This window comes from Argopecten irradians, chromosome 4, assembly GCF_041381155.1.
Source record: "Argopecten irradians isolate NY chromosome 4, Ai_NY, whole genome shotgun sequence".
Lineage (NCBI taxonomy): Eukaryota > Metazoa > Mollusca > Bivalvia > Pectinida > Pectinidae > Argopecten > Argopecten irradians.
In genome coordinates this window covers 51,608,872-51,630,625 of record NC_091137.1, presented here as the reverse complement: position 1 = coordinate 51,630,625, position 21,754 = coordinate 51,608,872, and the positions used below count along the sequence as shown (strand labels likewise).

Here is a 21,754-nt window from a genome sequence, read left to right as displayed (position 1 = left end):
GAGAACATTATAGTTTGGGCCCGATCGGGCAGGGTAATAACCCCGAACCGCGCAGCACAGGGGTCTGGAGGACACCGTGTCGACCCCTGAATATCCCTTCCCCCAGGGGGCATCAGAACTATTGGATAATGTTCATATCTGTTTTATATTTTTTTCGTTTTGTTATTGGTAGGCTAAATATGGCTATTGTCATGTAGTGTTAGGTATAATTGGGGAGGGGGGGGGGATCTGTTTGTAATATTGTCTATATAATGGGGGTTGTAATGTAGGTGAACCGGGGGTGGGGGTCAGCGGCGTAGCTAGGTCTGTATAGGCCTGCATGCCTTGGGGTGCAGGGGGCTTTCGCCCCCTGCTCAGGGTCCAGGGGCGAAGCCCCGGTAGGGGGTATGGGGGGCGAAGCCCCCCAGAAGCTGACGGGAAATTGTTTCAATGTAGTAACCATTTTACTTCTTTGGTAACTTTTAACGTATATACCAATGGTTAAATGGAAGTCACAATATTTAGGTGATAACCATGCAAAACTATATACATTGTATACATACTAGACTCCCGTGACAAGTGCTCGAACAAAAAACACGGATTTGGATGTAAATATTAAATTAGTAAGTAATGGAAGAATTTTGAGTTATTTTAACTGGTGAAAAACTTATGGAGACTATTTCAAACAAAATTATAATTAGGTTTACGTGTCGGTTTGTTTATGACAGCGAGTCAAAGACCATTGTCAAAATGGTGGAAATTGCGTAAGAAGGGACCAGTCCTCGACCATCTCAATAAAAAAAAAATGTATTAATGACCTATTTTTTCTACTTATTCTGTTCTATTTCTAACAATTACAACAACAAAAATTCTTTTCTAAATCAAAATTCTGTTCATATTCGACAAAATAAAAGTCAACTATTTCGTGACACCAGAAATCACGGATTAACACTCGTTTTAACGGGGCGGGAAGTGAACCAAATTTGATCAATTCACTTTTTCGTTACTAAGGTCAAGAACATGTTGCAATTGCTTTAATTAAGTTGTTTTGCTATCATTTTTAAGATAATTATATGTTTTTAGAATATTTCTTTTCATGCGATGTTGTTTATTTTGGTATTCGTAAGTGTTACCCGATTCAAAATCCACAATTGCTTGAGGGATTTTGGTGAAGAAGTCTTAAGCTTCTTCTTTAGTTTAAGTCTAATATTGTCTTCGACAAAATTCAAACATATTTAACAACTTGTTTAACCGGAAATATATAGACTATTCTAATAAATTTTCCAGAATGGCCAATCTTCAAGTCTTCAAATGTGCACAAAGTTATGTTAGGCATTCAGTTGGGCATATCATATGTATTTATACATAATTTGCAGCGTCACGTGTATTCAAATGTTGTGTTTTTTCTGACTGTTCAAAAATGGGGCGGGAAGTGAACCAAATTTGATCAATTCACTTTTTCGTTACTAAGGTCAAGAACATGTTGCAATTGCTTTAATTAAGTTGTTTTGCTATCATTTTTAAGATAATTATATGTTTTTTAGAATATTTCTTTTCATGCGATGTTGTTTATTTTGGTATTCGTAAGTGTTACCCGATTCAAAATCCACAATTGCTTGAGGGATTTTGGTGAAGAAGTCTTAAGCTTCTTCTTTAGTTTAAGTCTAATATTGTCTTCGACAAAATTCAAACATATTTAACAACTTGTTAACCGGAAATATATAGACTATTCTAATAAATTTCCAGAATGGCCAATCTTCAAGTCTTCAAATGTGCACAAAGTTATGTTAGGCATTCAGTTGGGCATATCATATGTATTTTATACATAATTTTGCAGCGTCACGTGTATTCAAATGTTGTGTTTTTTCTGACTGTTCAAAAATGTAAGTCAGATTAATTTTTGCATGCTTGAGCATGCAAGCATGCACGGGCGCTACGCCACTGGGGGTATATAATGTTAGGTGTAATTGGTGGGGGCAACCATGGGCATGTAGATAAGACTGTAGGTATAATTGTAGTTAGTTAGGGAGAAGGTCCAGGTGGTTGGGGGTGTCTCAGCGGGGGGTAAGAGTTAACATGACCAACACCTCGAGGTAACCCTAACAAGGACTTCTCCTATTCAAAATTGTTGGGGTAGGTGTTTTTGGCTGTTAGGTATTCTGGCCACTGTGGGGACTATGGTTCTGGTGGTTAGAGTTGATACGACCAACACTGGGGTCTTGTACTCACGTGGTCAGACTTAATTAGTTTGGGAGGGAGCTATATAAGTAACGGGAAAAGTCTCTGGTCGACCCCAAATTTTCATTCGAGTTGGGTTAAGTAAAATCATAAGAGTGGCTTCCCCAGTCTTGTAGGATCGTTTAGGGCCCGGTGGAAAACTTTGTTTTGTTAATTGTATGTTTTTGTATTTGTGTATTTTTTTCCCATAATAATGTCATGTATTTTTTTTCCTTTTGTTCTAAAGTCGTGTAAAAAGGAGGTGGTGTCCAAGGCAGAAAGAAAAATTATCTAAGGGTATTTTGGAATAGTCTTAAAGTATTAAGGAAATTTAACTTGGTTAAAAGACTCTTGGGACATTGTTCTGTGTTTTTTTTATATAAATGCTGGAATCTTGTGAAACCCACAAGGTTAATGACAGCAAGGGATTATTACGTTTATCTATAATCTTAAAGTTTTCGTGTACGGAGTTCCGGGACATGGAGCCTAAACTTTTTCTGCCTTGGAAAATTATTCAACTCTCTAAGTTATGTTTGGTGGTGTCTAACTTTGCTCAGCGGAAAGTGTAACGCGTGCAAATATATATGTTAGGGGTAAAATCAATTGCTGATTGATGTCCATTTCACAATAACAATTATTATGGTCTCACCATTGTAATACTCGACAACGTCTTCTAATATACATTTATTGCAAAAGTAAGCAAGGGTGCCTGTTACAATTCTTTTAGCACCCATTTCTGCGCTGAAATTCTCCAGTCTGCTCTGAGGTCACTTGGCATTGTACATACGTCAGGTGGTAGTACAATATATATATACGAGGCATCTGCAGTTGATTGCTAGGGCTGTAAAACAAGTATACAAAGAGAAAGAAATACAAAAGAAAAGAAATGAAAAACAACCATGCCCTAAGCTATATATATATAATCGCTACTAAGCAGATGTGATTGATGTACTCGTAGAGAAAATAAGTGATATTACAGGTGAGCTGAGTATTGAAGTTTGCTAGCCACCAGCTACTACCTATACCAAGGGCACATAACTCATGTGACTCTCTGAGCTGTCTGGGGGTTTCATAGCTTGTCTCTGACAATACTACATTTAAAGTGGAGGTTTTCGGGTACGTACCAGTGGTGTTACGAAATAAAGATATAATAATTAAATATCTGGGAAAAAAAACCATAAAGATAAATAAAAGATAAGGAAATACTTGTGTAATTGGTTGAAAATGAAAATTCGTAGATTTGTACAGGATTGCTTGATGAAATATAATGCTTTCATTGTTTTTAACGTTTGATGAACTAGCATAGTGGTTATTTAGCAAGAATATCAATGTTGAACATCTTAGGGATAATTAATCGGTGATACTTGTACATGTTCTATACTTGTGATGTGATATAATTAATATTGTGTTCTGGCATTGGGATGATTGTTATCTTTTTAAATCCCAATTCCACTTCAGGATAATTGTTTATATAGAGAGTCCACCTCCTTTGTTTTTTTTGGTACCTTGTTGTACAATTGTTTTTGTTTTGTTTTTTTGTTGTTGTACATGTTATGATGGTGATTTTGGCCAGTGAGGAACAATTGAAGGATAATGACATGTTCTATCTCCTGTTTAGAATGGCCGCGGTATGTTGATGCAGTTCTCACATTATTTTTTTTTGTGCAGTAAGTTGTTAGTGGCTGCGGGTCGCATCCTGTCTAGGTGGTTGGGGGGACAATATAGGTAGTTTGTTTTTTTCTTTTTCTTTTTCCTTAGCTGACGTTTTCCTTATTAGGCATGTTTGTATTTGTGCAAAATTTTTGGGGTTTATTTTTTTTTCTTGGATTACCTCCCTTTATTAAGAGATGTTTGATTTTGTGAACTTAAGGTTTTTCTTTCCTTAAATTACCTCCCCTTGGTAGGTTCTTTAAAATTTAGTTTGGTTTTTTCCATTCTATTTTTATTCTAGTTCGAGTTCGTGAACTGGATACTTCCAGATTCGAAATTTGTGCATCTTAGTTTTGGCTTTAAATGTTTCAACTTTTGTAAGGAACTTTTGGGTTTATTTTTTTTTCCTTGGATCAGTTTTTTACGGCTACGGGTCGCAGCCTGTCTAGGTGGTTGGGGGGTATGTAACGAAGCTGCGGTGCGCTTCGTTGCTATATATTCCGGAAATTATATTAACCGAGACTTTGGCGGGAATTTGCTGTGCACGAGATCTCGAGACTGCGCCGAGGCTTTCAGTTTTCTACCGGGCCTTGAGAGGTGAGGGTTGTGTTTTTGAAACCTATGTAATTTTTATATATTTGTCCCCCATCCTTTCCCTAATTTGCTGTTATCGTATAGTATGGAAATGCATCAACATTACTGTGTGTGTATTTTTCGCTGTCAGTCGATATTTTTTGCTATATTTTTGAGTTTGAAATACTTGTGAAATTGTGCAATGTCGGACTTGGCATGTCTCGCTTTTAGACGGGTTTCGATAGTAAGTAAAAGTCTTCACTCTTGTGTTGAGAGCCGTTGGTAGGCTGGAAAAGAGTGGGAGCCTCCTGTGTTGAGTTTCGGGGTTAACCGTTAAGGAGATATTTTGAGAATCTTCGCTAGAGAACGGTGTTTGTGAAATTGGAGGTTAAACTATCGATAATCGGCCCGGTGTGTAGCGCCACGTGCTCGGTCTTTCATTGATGGGTAGGAGTTAATTCTGCTAGCGAAAACGTGAGAATATTAGCAGCAAAATTGTCCATTTTCACAGTACTTCCCACTGAGCCACGCGGGTATTTTTGTTGTTGTCGCCTTTACACATGTTGAATATTAATAAACGGTAAAATGAATTTGATGTCGTCCATTGTCCATACTCACTAGTACCTTTGAATATTGTAGCGAGACATAGGAATCTGCAAGCTAACGCGGCAGTCGAACCCAGGGCAAAAACAAATTAATTGTATCATTCTTACCCTACGCTAATGAATGCGGTCGTAGCGAAACAAGTCGTTACAATAGCAACCTCATGAAATATCTAACTAGAATAAGTGAAGTTCAAAGAACAACTTTAACATGCAACTAATATAAGAGTACGAACCTCAATCCATTCAAAGATAAATTCACAATAAGTATGAATTAATAGAAAGAATAGAAACTCTCACTAGGGATAATAAATAATATAAGTAATTGATCTTTGGCAAATAGCTAAAACTATAATTCCCAATAGAGAGGTAATTTATAATATTGGGAAATAATTACAGATAAACAGATTTATTAAGAGAGAATTGATAGCCGTTATCCTATGATAGTGTTATCCAAAGTACCGAAGTTCGTTACTAGTTCTAATAACAATTCTATAATTCCACTAGTTAAAAATCACTATCATCACTATCATTAAATGTGATAACCAATCACTGGCCTACTATATAAGAGTAATAGAGTAATAGAGTAATACGTACATTTCGATTCAATATGGCTATAGTTGGGGTGAACCCGATGCCGGTCGAATGACTACTGGCTGCCCAGCACATCGGACCCGATATGTATACCCAAAGCTGTCAGTGACAGCCACGCGGCTGTCAGTGACAACCCAGTGACAGCCTGAAGCTGTCATTTGGTAGCCGCTGGCAACCGGAAGCTGTCATCGTAACCAAGTTACGCCAAGAAACTAACAATCCTTACGACTATTAATATAGTTCCTAATGAAATACTAAAATCATTAACTTAGGTAGTTTTTACAATAACTATAACATATTTCCAACTCAATAATGATCCGGAAATCATACAAAATCTAGACGAGCCGGATACGACTCTAAATTTATTAGTTTGGCTCAAACGCCGGTCGACCTTCACCTCTCGTCATAGTTGACGATGACAACACATTCAACTAAGCTTGGGACGAAATAAGCTTCGTACCTATCGAAATAAAACTGTAAGTACATCGATTACTGTTACGCTTATACTTATAACATAAAAAGCATACATAATTTGTAGTGTGGATCTTATAACACATCGTTATAGTACTAAAACTTACGTTTGAATGTTCAATAGCAATCAGCTGATCTTCACAGCTATAATATTGAACGTAAACAAATAAAAAAGATTACAATAAACTTCATCAAGTATGATGACATACAATTCACTTCGTTACAATACATAATTCATTTTTTGTAATTTTCAGTCATGTGGACATGACGTACATAGGACTTATTTTACATGATGAATAATTTGCGTGACCAGTGCTTGGGCTGAGGTGACCAATATTACATTTCACGGTCCCGGAATAGCAGTTGAGATGGGTTGTTTTTATCTTGTACATACGTTCCTTCCACATATTCATAATTCTAAATATAACTGTCGAAGACAGATATATCTGGATCAAATTAACGATGAAAACTGAAAAGTTACATAATACCACGATCGAGTGTATTGTGGGTACACCAAAATAAAACTAACATGCCTATTCAGGGATATGTCCTTGGCCTAGCTACTGTAAGACATCCTCAGATATATAATTAATTTATTTTGTAGTAATAAGAGCTACATGTACATGTAGCCCTCGCCAGATTTTGTGAATAGTTTGAATAGGCATGTTTGCATGATATATTAAAAAATAAAAATAAAAAAAAATTGCCGCCGGTGGTCAGAATCGAAAGATCAGAAGATCTGCACGTTAACACTGAGCCAGATTTCTGTTTTTTTTATATACAGTGATTTTTTTTATAAGAAGCAGATAACATTGTTATTTTTTGATGATGTATGATTTAGTATTTCCTAATATACATTGTTTAGGAAAAATAAAAATTTGTAAATGTACTGGACATGTTACTGTTGTTTCAGCATGAAGAAAAGTGAAAAAAATGATCATAAACATTTGATCACAAATCACAAAGTTTTTTGTTGTTCTTTGTTATTTTATTGATTTTTTTCTGAAATGCTCGAACGTCGGTGAAGACACCCCCTGAGGGGAGTGAGTTAGATTCACCAAGACGAAGCACAGGCTCGTGTTACGTTGATACGGAGAAAACGATAGTTTTTATTTTATACCATGGAAATTGTACAATACAATCTTTTTTAGATTATATCTTACGATAGAGTCTACTGCGTATGCATCGTAAAATTCTACTAAGTTGCATGAAAAATCACGATAACTGCAGGTACATTTACAGGTAGGCCTAACGTTAACCTACAATGCACAGTCGATGTCTGGAACAGATCCGATTTGAGGCATTCAACTTAAATATAAAAACAAAGAGGCCCAGAGGGCCTGTATCGCTCACACTGGTTTGTAATGCCTAGGAATGTTCTGAATACAAGTTCATTGTTTCTTTTCTGAAGGAATTTGAATATTTACCTCTAATTCCCCCTATTGGGCCCCACTCTTTCTGCTCAAGGGAGTCAAGGCCAAAAATTTATACAAATTTCTGTTAACCCCAAGGATATTTCTGGGCCAAATTTGGTTAAAATCCAAGCAGAACTATATGGCTATTAGCGATTTATAGGATTTACCTCTATTTCCCCTATTGGGCCCCGCCTCTCCTCCTGCCCCCAGGGGGTCAGAGCCAAAATTTATACAATTTTCTGTTCTCCTTCCCCCAAGGATGCATTTCTAGCCAAATTTGGTTACAATCCATGCAGAACTCTAGGACAAGTAGCGATTTATAGGATTTACCTCTATTATCCCTATTGGGCCCCGCCCCTCCTGCCCCCAGGGGGTCAGAGCAAAAATTTATACAAGTTCTGTTCCCTTCCCCCAAGGATGTTTGTGGCCAAATTTGGTTACAATCCATGCAGAACTCTAGGACAAGTAGCGATTTATAGGATTTACCTCTATTTCCCCTATTGGGCCCCGCCCCTCCTGCCCCCAGGGGTCCAACGGAAGACATTATATACAAGTTCTGTTCCCCCTTCCCCCAAGGATGTTTGTGGCCAAATTTGGTTACAAATCCATGCAGAACTCTAGGACAAGTAGCGATTTATAGGATTTACCTCTATTTCCCCTATTGGGCCCCGCCCCTCCTGCCCCCAGGGGGTCAGAACAAAAATTTATACAAGTTCTGTTCCCCTTTCCCCAAGGATGTTTGTGGCCAAATTTGGTTAAAATCCCTGCAGAACTGTAGGTCAAGTAGCGATTCATAGGATTTACCTCTATTTCCCCTATTGGGCCCCGCCCCTCCTGCACCCAGGGGGTCAGAACCAAATTTTATACAAGTTCTGTTCCCCTTCCCCCAAGGATGTTTGTGGCCAAATTTGGTTACAATCCATGCAGAACTGTAGGACAAGTAGCGATTCATAGGATTTACCTCTATTTCCCCTATTGGGCCCCGCCCCTCCTGCACCCAGGGGGTCAGAACCAAATTTTATACAAGTTCTGTTCCCCTTCCCCAAGAATGTTTGGCCAAATTTGGTTACAATCCATGCAGAACAGGACAAGTAGCGATTTATAGGTTTACCTCTATTTCCCCTATTGGGCCCCGCCCCTCCTGCCCCAGGGGCAGAGCAAAAATTTATACAATTCTGTTCCCTTCCCCAAGGATTTTGGTTACAATCCATGCAGAACTCTAGGACAAGTAGCGATTTATAGGATTTACCTCTATTTCCCCTATTGGGCCCCGCCCCTCCTGCCCCCAGGGGGTCAGAGCCAAAATTTATACAAGTTCTGTTCCCCTTCCCCCAAGGATGTTTGTGGCCAAATTTGGTTACAATCCATGCAGAACTCTAGGACAAGTAGCGATTTTATAGGATTTACCTCTATTTCCCCTATTGGGCCCCGCCCCTCCTGCCCCCGGGGGAGTCAGAGCCAAAATTTATACAAGTTCTGTTCCCCTTCCCCCAAGGATGTTTGTGGCCAAATTTGGTTACAATCTATGCAGAACTCTATGGACTAGTAGCGATTTAAAGGAAATGTTGACGGACGGACGACGGACGACGGACGACGGACGCCGCGCCATGACATAAGCTCACCGGCCCTTCGGGCCAGGTGAGCTAAAAATGAATGCTATTGTCGAAACTTTTTGGACTAAAGATAGTCTTAAGTCTTCAAAGATCGCTTCTGTTTTAATGAATAAGCAAAAAAACACGAAAAAATTACGATAGCTGCTCGCAACCCAGTACTACCGCGGTTCCATCGGTTTTCGACGGCGAAAGACCAAAATAGATTTTTTACACACATTGTCAAACATATTCAATTCATATCATTAATTATATGTTTCAGAAGCATGTTAATGATGTTTTTGTGCAATATTTCATGAATTTCATCTACTAAACGAAGCATTGTATCCTCAAAGCTTTACATTACAAATGTAGGCCTACTGTTTCTTTTCCTTTTTGTCAAAGTGGACGTTTAAATAATGAAATGTTTCAAGATAAAGTAACAGTATTATTTTAAATTATGTTAAACCTGTATATGAGTGCAAATTGCCACCATAATACCACAAATGAATGCTAATTCCTTCAAAACGCCAGCTTGCAAGGTCGAATCACCCGGGCTCGTAGAGGACTAAAAAGTGATGCATTTAAATGTTTGGGATCAAATCGTCAAATTTAGAAATGGTAATCAGAATAAAGAAATTAAACATTTATTTACTCACATCGCAATATTTTCTTATCGCAACTGTTACAGGAAATTTTTATTACCTGGTATTGAGTTCTATGCCGTATTAATCTCGATATAAGTGCTGAAAATATCTGGTTTATTGATATTGTTCCGCTACTTTTGTTGAGTTTGAATTCGCAAATTCGAAGAACGCTTGTTTTCAACCGGAATCAACACCGTAGTGATAAAGACCTTCCAGGTGAATTTTTGCATCGGGGGAACAGGGATATAAAAAATTGATTTTCTCAAAAAGTAGGAAAAATAAAATACATTAATTTTGCTGGAACACTAAAAAAATCATTCTGATTTCGGAACAGTTGGAATTATGAAGATACCTCTGACAGTATTTTTTATTATTATTAGTATATATTATGTAAGTTAATGTGTCCAAAAGATCTTCAAAATGGTAAGAGGTATGCCAATAACCTTATTGTTATATTGTATGGCATGAGTTGAAAGGGTGACCGCAACATTTTTAAGTAGGTCAAAATCCAAGATGGCCGCCATGACGTCATACCTAAAAAGTTTAAAACAGCCATAACTCAAAAACCGTGTAAGATACAGCAAATATTTTTGATGTTTTATGTAACGTCATGTAACCCAGATTGGCACACATTTTCCTTATTTTTAAGCATCTATTTGTCAGATTGTAAAATAATTCCAATTTTTGTACCAATCTTACAAATAGAGTCTATCATCTGTCTGCTGATCTATGTTTGGAATTCTTCCTGTACGTGAATCCATAAATAGCATCCTTGGATACATGTCTGGAACGCACCTGATATCAACCAGGTGCGGGTAAATTGGGTAACATGACGTTAGATCATATAAAAGACTAACTTTTATTCCATAACAGCGATTAGGTCAAAAATCAAACAAAAAAGTTCAAAGTTCAGGAATTTTTATTTTTTTTTTATTTTGCGAAATTTCTTTTTACATATCGATGTAGAATGTCATTCTGATGAATTTGGTGTCTTTTATTTTTCGGTAGCAATTCCGGTTAATGCTGTATGCCATTTTGAAAAAAAATCCTTTGATCTTTGCTAAATTCCCGCCAAAATGTTTAAAATTATTATTTTCAAACTGAATGACTAATTGTATACACAAAACTTATTTGGTGCAGTAGAGCCATTGATCTAGCAAAAATTCTCTTAGGAGACCATATGTACATTGGAGATCCAAGTTCAAAAAACAGTGTGATTGTCCAGTACCATTCACCCCAGGATGCGGAGGTGAACCAATATATATTAGAAGCATTAGGTCGTGATGACAATCATATACGAGCGATATTTGCCACCATAGCTTTAGGTATGGGAGCTGATTTAAAAAAAGTAAAACGAGTAATCCATGCTGGAGCACCATCATCTGCAGAAGGTAATTATTGTATGGAATATTAACAGGGTAATAAATTTTGAAAAAATGCATTAAAAATGAAATTATGATAAACCTGTTAAAGTTTCTTGGATAGTATTTTTGTTTGTCATTTCTGTAAATGGAAATGGATGTCGAAAAAGATTACTGACTAAAATTGATATGTTGGTAGGAAATGTAAGTTAATATATGAAACTAGGTATGAAATATGTAAATTTATATACATATTTTCATGGTGATATTTTTGTTCAAAGCTGATATCAGTCAGTGAATAAGTACTGACTATAGGTCAGTGGTTTTTTCTTCGGGTACTCTTCATTTCACCCATTTCAAACTTTTGACACATGTTTACATAAGTAGTTTGTTAAGATTTTAACAAAATACACTCCAAAACATTACTATTGTTACCTGGTAGCATTTGATGTTCTCTTTGCAGAGTACATACAGGAAACAGGAAGAGCAGGTTGAACCGGCGGGGAAGCAGAGTCTGTAATATATGTGAATGCCATGGATCTGTCCTCACAAATAGTCTCAGCAGAAATGAAGAATTACTTGAAACAAACCGAAGTCTGTTGTCGCAAATTTCTGAGTGATTACTGTCCACTCGAACCAGCAGAATATAAATGTTGTGATCTCTGTAGCAAAGATTCTGACACTGAAGTAAAAGGACAAAATCAGGTTGTCCGTTTTCTAGTCAAGCAAGCTCTGAAACAGTATGTTGAAGCCGATGTTTCTGGTGAAATTACATTTCATCTTAATGACATGTTAATTGAAAGAATCACAGAGACATATGAAATGGTTCCATTAGATAGTGTTGAGAACTATTACAAGTTACCCACATTTGTTGCAGAATCTGTGAAAGTAATACTGGGTACATTTAAATAAGTTATGTCGGAAATTAATAAATCACTTTCCAAACTCAACATCCAGTCTAGACTTATGATAATCAATCCATGATTGCAAATGTAATGTCTCAATATCATCCACTGGTGCTTGGATCTGTTTATGTGCTTTGTAACTTCTTGTAGGATGGACTTCAAATGGTCTGAATCCTCTGAGAACTTGAATGATCTTCTTCTCATCTGATACGTTGCTTATGGAAATTTGCTCGTCTTTTAACAAAAACTGCCAGCTACGTTGTCATAGTTATGAGATATCTGGTCTAAGGCAGCAACTGCCTTGGACCGCACCATCAATTTCTTATCCCTGTTCATGGGACCAAGTCCCTTCAGGATTGTTTTTGTTCTGTGTATATATGTTCCATTTGAAGGTCAGCTGGAATATGAGTATCCTTTCCACCCCTTGTGTTTACAAATAGTCCATAAAAACTTTCATATGCTGTTTTCAAACTGTAGCTAGCCTGTTGGTGGCATAGGAAACGTAGGATTTCCAGGGCATATTTACTTCTGCTGTTATGAGCTTTGAACATCACCATTATATATTTCATACACCTTAACATCCTGTCTCTGTCCGGATTATGGATGCAGTCCAAAAATTCCATGTAGAGCAGTCCAAGCTGCAAGGTAACTTTACCGTATTGTTGTACGTGATCAACATCAACAGGTACCTTTTTTTTAGTCTTCTTCTGTCTGTTCAAAACATGCAAAGTAATATATTTGTTATTGCCGATTAGAACTTGGATTGGTATCCTTGTTTCTTCGACCGTTGTAACATCGGTTAGGTAAGTGTTGACCTTTGCAAGGATGTAGGTATCGATGAAGGTATTCATGGTTTCATGGAACCATGCTGGTGTAACAGGGTCCGGTGGAATATGTTTGGTTGATTCTTTGTCTGTATGGTCAAGGCCAAAGAAATTGCATAATGCATCCACAATGTAAGCTCTAGTAAAAGATAAAAAATAGTCCTTGTCCACGTCGTAATTGTTTTTCACATCTTGGTGGACATCATTGCGTCTGATGCGTATCTTCTCTCCATTTAGAGTTCCTGTCTCGAGACTGTTAGTACTGAACAGTTTACTGAATATAAGCGTGAGAAAATTCAATGCCATATGCCATAACTCGAAAGTTATTGGGGTGAGATCCACGATTTTTGATTTTTCATCAAATGACTCAAACCGTAGCGACTTTGCTCCACTGAAGCGCTCTCTTGTTAACTGGTCTCCTCCAATATGTACCGGTCTATGGTCACGTGATCTGTAGATTGTATCTACAACATCTACATAGAACAATAAGATTTTGCACACATCACTGTACTGGGCTCATTATAAGGAAGTATCTCCAGGGGCACAACGAGTGATTTTCTTGCCATTTCATTAGAAAATTGACCTTCCAAGACCTCTTTCCATAAGCCATCAAAGATCTTTAGAAATGGAATGTGATCCTTCGCATTTCTTAGTATAAGTGTGATGTAATCAAGCTTCAGCTTCTCTTCATCCAAAGGGTTAGGGTTAGGGTTAGGGTTAGGGTTAGGGTTAGGCAAAATTTTGTCCATAGTTAGATTTTTAACAAATCCTTGAGGTTGGTCACAGAAATCATCAAATGTCAAGTGTTGTAAATAGCTGCTGATCCAAACCAATGCCTTGTGCCATGGTGCCCTTCCCTCTCATGTCGAACTCCCTCCTTGAAATTGACATTATCTCCAACAAGAAGCTACTGCTGCCTGTAGTTCTTGAAAGCATGATGACCGAAGTTTTGCAATCTCCTTCATCACTCCTTCATAACCCATTGTGATTCAAAGTGCTTGAAGCCTGTCAAATACCTACAAGTTTAAGATTTACAATTGCATAGATGTAGGTTACAAATAGAAATACCCTTAACATGACATTGAGTAAACATATCTAAGATACATAGTACTGGTCCTAACAATAAGTTATAATTACAAATATTTATTTAGTAATAACATTCAAATATTTAGGCTTTGTGCATGAATTGCATGTTTAAAATGAGAAATATGTTGTTAATTTTAGTAATATCTTGCACAACTTCATTTGTCAGAATCCATGATTCATCAATCAAAATGATTATAAACAATCTTCTTAAGTAATAAAAAGTAAGTGACTATTATTACAATTTGAGGCCTCCATTAGCATCTTATAAATAACAGTAACACTGTTTATGAAAGCCAAACAACAGGTCTCATTTGCAAAATTATTTGAACAGTCAATTATCCTATTACAATTACAGTGACTACAACAATTGTGAAGTAACAGTTAGTATAAACAATTGTTAGAACAAACAAAGAAAGCAAGAAACTAAATCAATGAAAATGCATCCAGTTCACAATACCAGGTATCTTAATTTGTTAACCTTTCCTTACACTTTCAGGAATTAATCATAAAACATGTTCAACAATGGAAATATTATTGAAACCAAGTATATGATTAGTATTGCTCAGCCTCCAGATAATCAGGTCAAGTGGTCACATGGCACAAACATCATCCAGCTGTAGATTTCTGTGTGATAACTGCAGAGTTCCATTGGGCAGATCAAATGCATAATTCAAGAAATCTTCTTCAATGGACATTTTATGTCAAATATCAAGTTTGTCAAGTTTTGTGTCAATGTCAAAATTTATAGTAAGTATGTCTTCGTCATAATTAACACAAACATTTCATAACAACATGCTTAATATTGTTTAAATAAAAATGATATTGATCTCGTCGTATTTGAATTCACCATTGAGGTACATGGTATTATTTTCAAATACAAAGCTTTCCTACTACAAAAATCAATAATGTAGTGTATACAATAGCTATAAGTATATTTATGTATATTAGATATGCTCCGATTTTCCCCTTTCTCATTTGCTATTACACTGTCACGTGGAGGGCGACATTTAGCATATTGACTGGATGCTTCCATTTTTAGAGACACCAAGTCAATATTCCCTATTGTGACGTCCACCCAAGTCGATATTGTGATTATGAAGTCGCAATACCCTGACATGGAGTTCAACGGCAATGTAGTTAAGCCAAACTTAATTAGCAACGAAGCCAACATTTAAAATAATAATCATATCTAAAATACATATTAAGGACCTTTGTTTTGGTTCATATGCCCTTGTAGAATCTATTCAGGTGACACTAGGATATACAAAAGTCCTATTTAATAAGACTTTCGTTGTAGACTAGGACAAGTTTTGTTCACGATGAATTGGTCGGCCAGGAATGGGACCGGTCACCCAGAATTAGGACTTGTCGCTGAAGATTAGTCGGCCCCCAGATATAACACCATATGTACCTCAACAAAGGTCCATAATTGATAGATATATAATGGAAACAAATCATGAAATATCATCCTTATGGAGAATAAAATTAACACTGAAAGCAAAAAAACATGTATCGAAAAAAGCAAAACAAACCTGAACAAATCACTAAAACGAAATGATGAAATGTATTTGTTTTCAAAATGTACCTTTTCATGTGTTTGTTCATCTTTCATTGTAATGCCCAAGACTGTCTGTATTACTGAGAGTTCACTATATCTATTGTTCATGATAATGCCATAAATGAGACCTAATTTTGGCAATACTTTCTTAATAACATCAGGAATTCCTAGTTTGGATGTTGGTATCGCCACTGCAAGTAGAGTCTCAGCAAGCAGAGGACAATCTTGTAGAAGTTCATGGCAAATTGGATTCCATGAAAACTGTCTCAAGTCTATGTGTCGGGGATAGAGACTTCCACCTTTAACCGCCTTTTCACACGCACTTTGTTCAATGTCCCATATGAAATGTAACCTCACAGCCTTTTTCAAAGAATACACTTTCATGATAGTGTTCGCTATAGTCTCCGTGTCGCAATACATATGCAAGACCACACACTTGTGTTTTTCTAACGAATCAGAAAGCACGAGTTTATTGTGCGGACGAATATATTCACGAGTGCGCGGAGCGCACGAGTGAATATATACGTTCGCGCAATAAATGAGTGTTTTCTGATTCGTTAGAAAAACACAAGTGTGTGGTCTTGCTTTTATCACATACCTTCCCTATTTGATGTAGATCGTTTTATTGACTTTGAGATGATTAACAAAAATCCAAATGTTCAGTTTGCTTCGTCTTTCAAAACCCGGTTGAACCAGTTTCGATACAAGCCACTGCCTTGCTTGTCAGAGAGAGGAGAGAAAATGCTACAAAGTGTAGATTTTGCAAACTATCTCGTTTTTCGAATTAAGTCAGGAAATTATAACTCAACAAGTAAGATACGTGTTTTGAATTTTATATATGACAATAATTTCTCGTTAAGATTTACAACAATTACTTGTAAAATAAGATAAAAAAACACAATAACATAGTAAATTCTCCCAACTCGCGATATCATGGTCTGATCGTGACGTCACCGACATCGGTCACACACTCAAAATTTCCCACGGCTTAACATCAGTCAGAATCGGAGTCCGGTAGCTGAGCTATACGTTTGTACTTGCGAGGAGGTGAAGTGTTATGAGATGTTGTATTTTTTGACTGGGATGATATTTGGAATGAGATATTGAAAGTTCCACCACTGATATTTGCACCAGAAAACATTCCCGTCGCAAGATTTTGTAGGCTTACGTCTTTCTCACAACACGTGGTGACATCTGGTAAACCTGGTAGGCCTGTGTGATACTGTGGAAGTTACACTGGAAGCTACACTGGAGGATGCAGCAGACTTTTTCACATTTTGAAGAATTTCGCACATTTCACTGTTGGTTTAATGAGGCGACGGCATAGTTATTTACGCTATTTACGTTTTTGTGACCAGATAACTGCATAATTGTCGTAGGAGCAACACCTGAATGAAGGAGTTTTGTACACAGAGTCTTTCTGGTTTGTTTTCTTACCAGTTAAACCAGCATAACTTGCCATTGTTTTCATCATTACACCAAGTTTGTTTCTTCCGACGGGTTGATTTTTGAACCACTTCTGACCACTGTTGTTTTGATTAACAGCAACGTTAAATGGAGATTCCGTTGTATTCATCGGTGATGAATGAAGAGTTTTACGTACCGTGACGCTAAATATAACGTTTCGGGGCAGGTGTATTCATCGCCTGAGGTCGATGCTTTGCGTACAGTTTGTAGGCCTCGATCGGACATCGCGATTTATTTTCAGAATTTCCAAACTGTTTCGGATTAAACGATCTCATGTGAGTACTGTTTCCCCCTCTTGTTTTTGTTGTTCTTTCGTTAAATTCCATGTATTCTGATCCAGTTTCATCGTGCTTCAATTCTATATCTCCCTATTTTAATTGTCTGTTTTCATCACACCCCCTGAACCCCAAAAGTTTAGTGTTATTGAACCAGACGGTGTTTAGCAAAGCATGTGGGTTGTCATGACCCAGCTGACCACATTCCCACAACATTTTCTCCTCGTTGTCTGAGACAGGCTGAGCTTTATTGGGACGATTCCCAAGTCCTTTCTGTTTCAACTCTTTACGCCGAGATTGAAGTACACCTGACGACTCGTGGCAAATAAATCTGAGGTTAAAATGTTGAAACTATAACCATTTTCTCTCAGATAGCGGTCGATACCCCTGTGAAAGCTGGTAAGAGTATCAGGCTCATAATTAGAACCATCATTCTTCTGAAGGGACAGCAAAAACCCACCAATGTATGTATCTAGTTCAAATGGCAGAATTTGAAGGACTTCCCTGGTGTCGGACCTAGGAGGAGCTTGGATCCAGTCTTTGAATCTTTTAATGCATCCCTCAGTTTTCTTAACAGTGTTTTCATTTCTTTTACTCATGATGTAATATCTCAGATCTGAGACACCTGAAGTGTAAATATTGGATGGAATAAGGTCATCGGCGTCGTCTTAATCAGATGAAACATGGCCATGGGTATCGGGGGTGGGGTCAGGAGGAAGGGGAGAACAAGACGCGATGGTTGAGGATGATGAACTAGATCTAATTTCATTTCCAGACTTCGATGTTTCGTTACCTTCAACTTGAGGAATGCTGGATCCATCAGTAAATCATGTAAAATGTCGAAATCCCCAACAATTGCCATTATAAACAAAGCCAACACTGGCTCTGATAACAAGGTGTAAGCAGACGACAACTTGTTGTTATTTGCTGCCAACATCCTCCTTTTAATATTCCAAATTTGAATTCTACCCAGAACTATTCTAAGTCCACAACATTGTTTTTATTAATTTTAAATAAAGTACAAAAATAAAATTTACAATTTATTAAGTAGCAAACTTTTTTTCTTCTCAAAATAAACCAATGCAATACAAGGGAATTCCCCTAAAAAGTAGTTCCGGCTAGTAGGTGAATACAGCATTCCGTATTGTACATGTGCAATACAAAAAAATGTATTTCATGGTCTGAAATTTGCTTGTATTACTATAACCAGATTCAACAGGTATGTGATAAAATAGGGAATGTATCCTGATTTCTCCTCACTTGTGATGTTGGCAAATGAGGGAAGTCTTGTACACGACAAATTTAGAGCGGTTGTTACCATTGGATCATTCTGTGGATCATATGCTTTCGAAAAGTATGACCATTCTCGTTCCACATTCCTGAAAGAAAAATCATAAAACTGTTAATGAAAATTCGCTTAATGAATAATTTTGCAAACCAAACCTTAGTCCATTTTTCACATGTGTTACATTAGGAGAAATACTGAGTTATTTACTGAAGTCTGAACTTCAGTTTCGAGAAGTGACTGTGTAAGCCATTGCTCATCTTCATAATGACAAAAATCATGATGTTGAGAGAGAAATAATGAAAGAAAGAAAAAATAAAGACCCTGTATGTTCAAACACGCAGACTACACAATACATACATATAATTAGAAAATAATATTACAAAATACACATTGGAAAGACTAAGACCATGCCCACTAACTGTAAATTCATAAAACTCATAATTTATAATGATTGAAATTGATTGGTTGTAAACATAACTTTGCATTTGGTATATAAACAAACTGTCAATGTTTACATGTGAATAAGTATCCTATTAATGAGTTTAAAAGGAAATAAATTATTGGAAACAATCTGTCATATCACAAGTTTCTCCCTTGGGTTTCATTTCTGTACCTGACATTGATTATTGGCAGAAATGGAGTTGTCTGAGTTTGTTGTGTTGTTGTAAAAGTATGTTGTGGTGTTGTCTGTACTGCAACATCACACATGACTGGACGTCTGATGAATGGAGGTTGAGGTTGAGATGTTTCAAAGTTTAGCGACTTAGTCCGATTGTATAATATTCTGCATGCATCCCCTGAAATATTGAATATGAAGAAACAAATATTAATCAAAACTAACATGTGGAAACACAGGGACCTGGCAATTTTTTAACTACATATACATATACCATTGCTTAAACATTTTGTGTCAGGTCCCTGTGTATAGAACAGATATTAAAACAAATAAAGAAAACTGCTTTGTATCATACAACACAAGATTGTCAACTTGCGAGTTATTCTAAATGGTGGGATATTATAATTGCTAAATTGTTCTAAATATGTCAAGGTTTGAGAGAATGATACTACAAGGATAAGAATGATAGGGATATTCTACCCTCAGGATCACAAACTATTGTCAAGCTTTGTGTATGTATGTGTCTGTAATGTCTTAATTGTCATTACATAGGATGAGTTGTGTGTGTGTGTATGTCTTAACATATGTATGAGAATGATGTTGAATTAATGATATAGCTGACGGCAAGTAAAGTACATGAACTTGGTTATATTGACTCTATACTTTTTGTTTGTTATAGTTAAATTAGAACAGTACTTTTCCATGGAAAGATAATGTTAGTTTTTGTGTGAGTCAATATTTTTATGATATACATGCACATTTTTAGAAAAAAAACTTTTGGAATACATTAATATTTTTCCTGAAAAGCATGCATATGGTTAGTACTTGCAGTAAAATTACTATTTTGAGGTACCTTGCATACTGATGCTTTTCAAATGTATTTAGACTTTGGAGTCATTTATTATGAAATTACCTGATTTGAATCCTCCATTATCATTGATATAGCTTGCACATATGTTCCAGTGTTTATTGACACCATCACTTGGTATGGGATTTTCTCCAACAAAACATTTGAGTGCTGCTTTCTCACTGTCAGTCGATTTCTTTTTATTAATCTCAATCAACTGAAAACAGGAATACATATTATATACACATACAATGTATATTACCAATTCAAAAGGTATTCTGGTCGGACAGTGGTAATATAATTCTTGAAGTTAACCATGAAGGCAGGACTCACCAATTATGGTAAATCCTAATGGGGATCACCTTTCTGACATGGAACTCTGGATTTTTAACATCTTTCAGTCCAGTCAGCTGCAAGATTCACGTTATTGTTAATATATTTGCTGTTATACCAAACTATTTCATTAAATGAAATAATCCTGTACATTTTTGGTACTTTCAATTGGATAAGTAGCATATGCTAATTAAGGACTTGAAATGCTAATTGGATGAAAGCTGAAGTGCACCCCGAAGAAACCCAATGACCAGCGGTCAACACCTTGCAACTGCCTCACATGGGATTCAAACCAGAAATATTTTATATACATATATGTTTCTGTTCAAACCAAGCGAAAGATTGTGACAAGTTTTGAACATCTTAATGACACCACGGTATATCAATTTAAGCACCAAATATATGATTGATTATGTGTAATTATGATCATTATAATCCTTGACTTCCCAATTTCTATCAATGATATTATTAACATCTGTGCATCTGTACACTACATTTAAAGGGACATGAGTTGACATTACAATATGTACCTCATAGTTTCCTCTTTTCTCTGCTTGAGATGGAGTTTTACCGGTTGGTGTAGATCTTAATCTTTTGCGGGTAGTCGATGCTGACTCAGAAGGAAAAATCCGGAATGAGGGAACCCTTTACAAGAATTCACAAAAAATTGCATTCCACTCAGATCCAATGTCAATATGAAATTACATAGAGTTTGAAATAGGGGATAATTTATCATACAGAAAATGGCGACATCTCAATGACAGGTATCGGTTTTAATGCGAAATTGTATGTAGAATCGAATGAAAGACAAGAAAAAAAGATGTCGCAGCTGGAAAATGGAAATTTCATCGTTTTTTCGAAGCAAGGTAGATTTTGTTGTCGGTCTTGTGAGAATGAAAACTACAGCACACATGATAATGCCGACGTGACAACTACCAAATTGAAAATAATTTGAATCAGTATTACTTTCTAATCATAAATAACAGCACGAGACGTGCCGATCATTCGTCAATTACGCGAATAAGTGGATTGTTTAGGTCAAGTGTTAAATGCATACCTGCCGGTACCGCCATATTGGATTTGCATTACGTCACAATATGGCGGTGTTCACCTGACTAAGAATAGCGCAGAGCTATCGGAGCATTCACAGCAGGGAACCAGACTAACTTTAACCGTCACCGCCATACTTCTCGACTTTACATATCGTGACTACATTTTGCAAGTTATGTTATGTTGTGCTTGTGTGTAAACTCGAGAAGCGTTCCGAAATAAAAATGAACCTGGCGGTGATGGTTAAAGTAAGTGAGACACTTCCAAAGGAGAATGTGGATGAACACAGTTATGGGTACTGTTTCCCACCACAAGCGTAGATTTTGTGATCTTAGCTTGGTTTTTGAGGTGCCCATTAGAGCCGTGACGACACTTCGACCGGACAGGGAAATGCCTACCTAGTATAT

The 21,754-nt window shown here is 36.8% G+C and overlaps 1 protein-coding gene and 1 pseudogene across 1 annotated transcript; both read right to left on the bottom strand.

The window, feature by feature from the left end:
* Positions 1–12,317: 12,317 nt before the first annotated feature.
* LOC138322354 (uncharacterized) lies at positions 12,318–15,958 on the bottom strand (annotated as a pseudogene).
* A 67-nt stretch (positions 15,959–16,025) lies between these two features.
* Positions 16,026–21,383, bottom strand: LOC138322353 (uncharacterized). The gene is made up of 5 exons (XM_069266393.1): positions 21,355–21,383; positions 20,828–20,942; positions 20,031–20,181; positions 19,115–19,298; positions 16,026–18,592 (listed from the first exon to the last, which is right to left on the bottom strand). Exons 1-5 carry the CDS (start codon positions 21,381–21,383, stop codon positions 18,388–18,390), a joined length of 684 nt encoding a protein of 227 aa, XP_069122494.1. The 3' UTR covers positions 16,026–18,387.
* Positions 21,384–21,754: the final 371 nt, after the last annotated feature.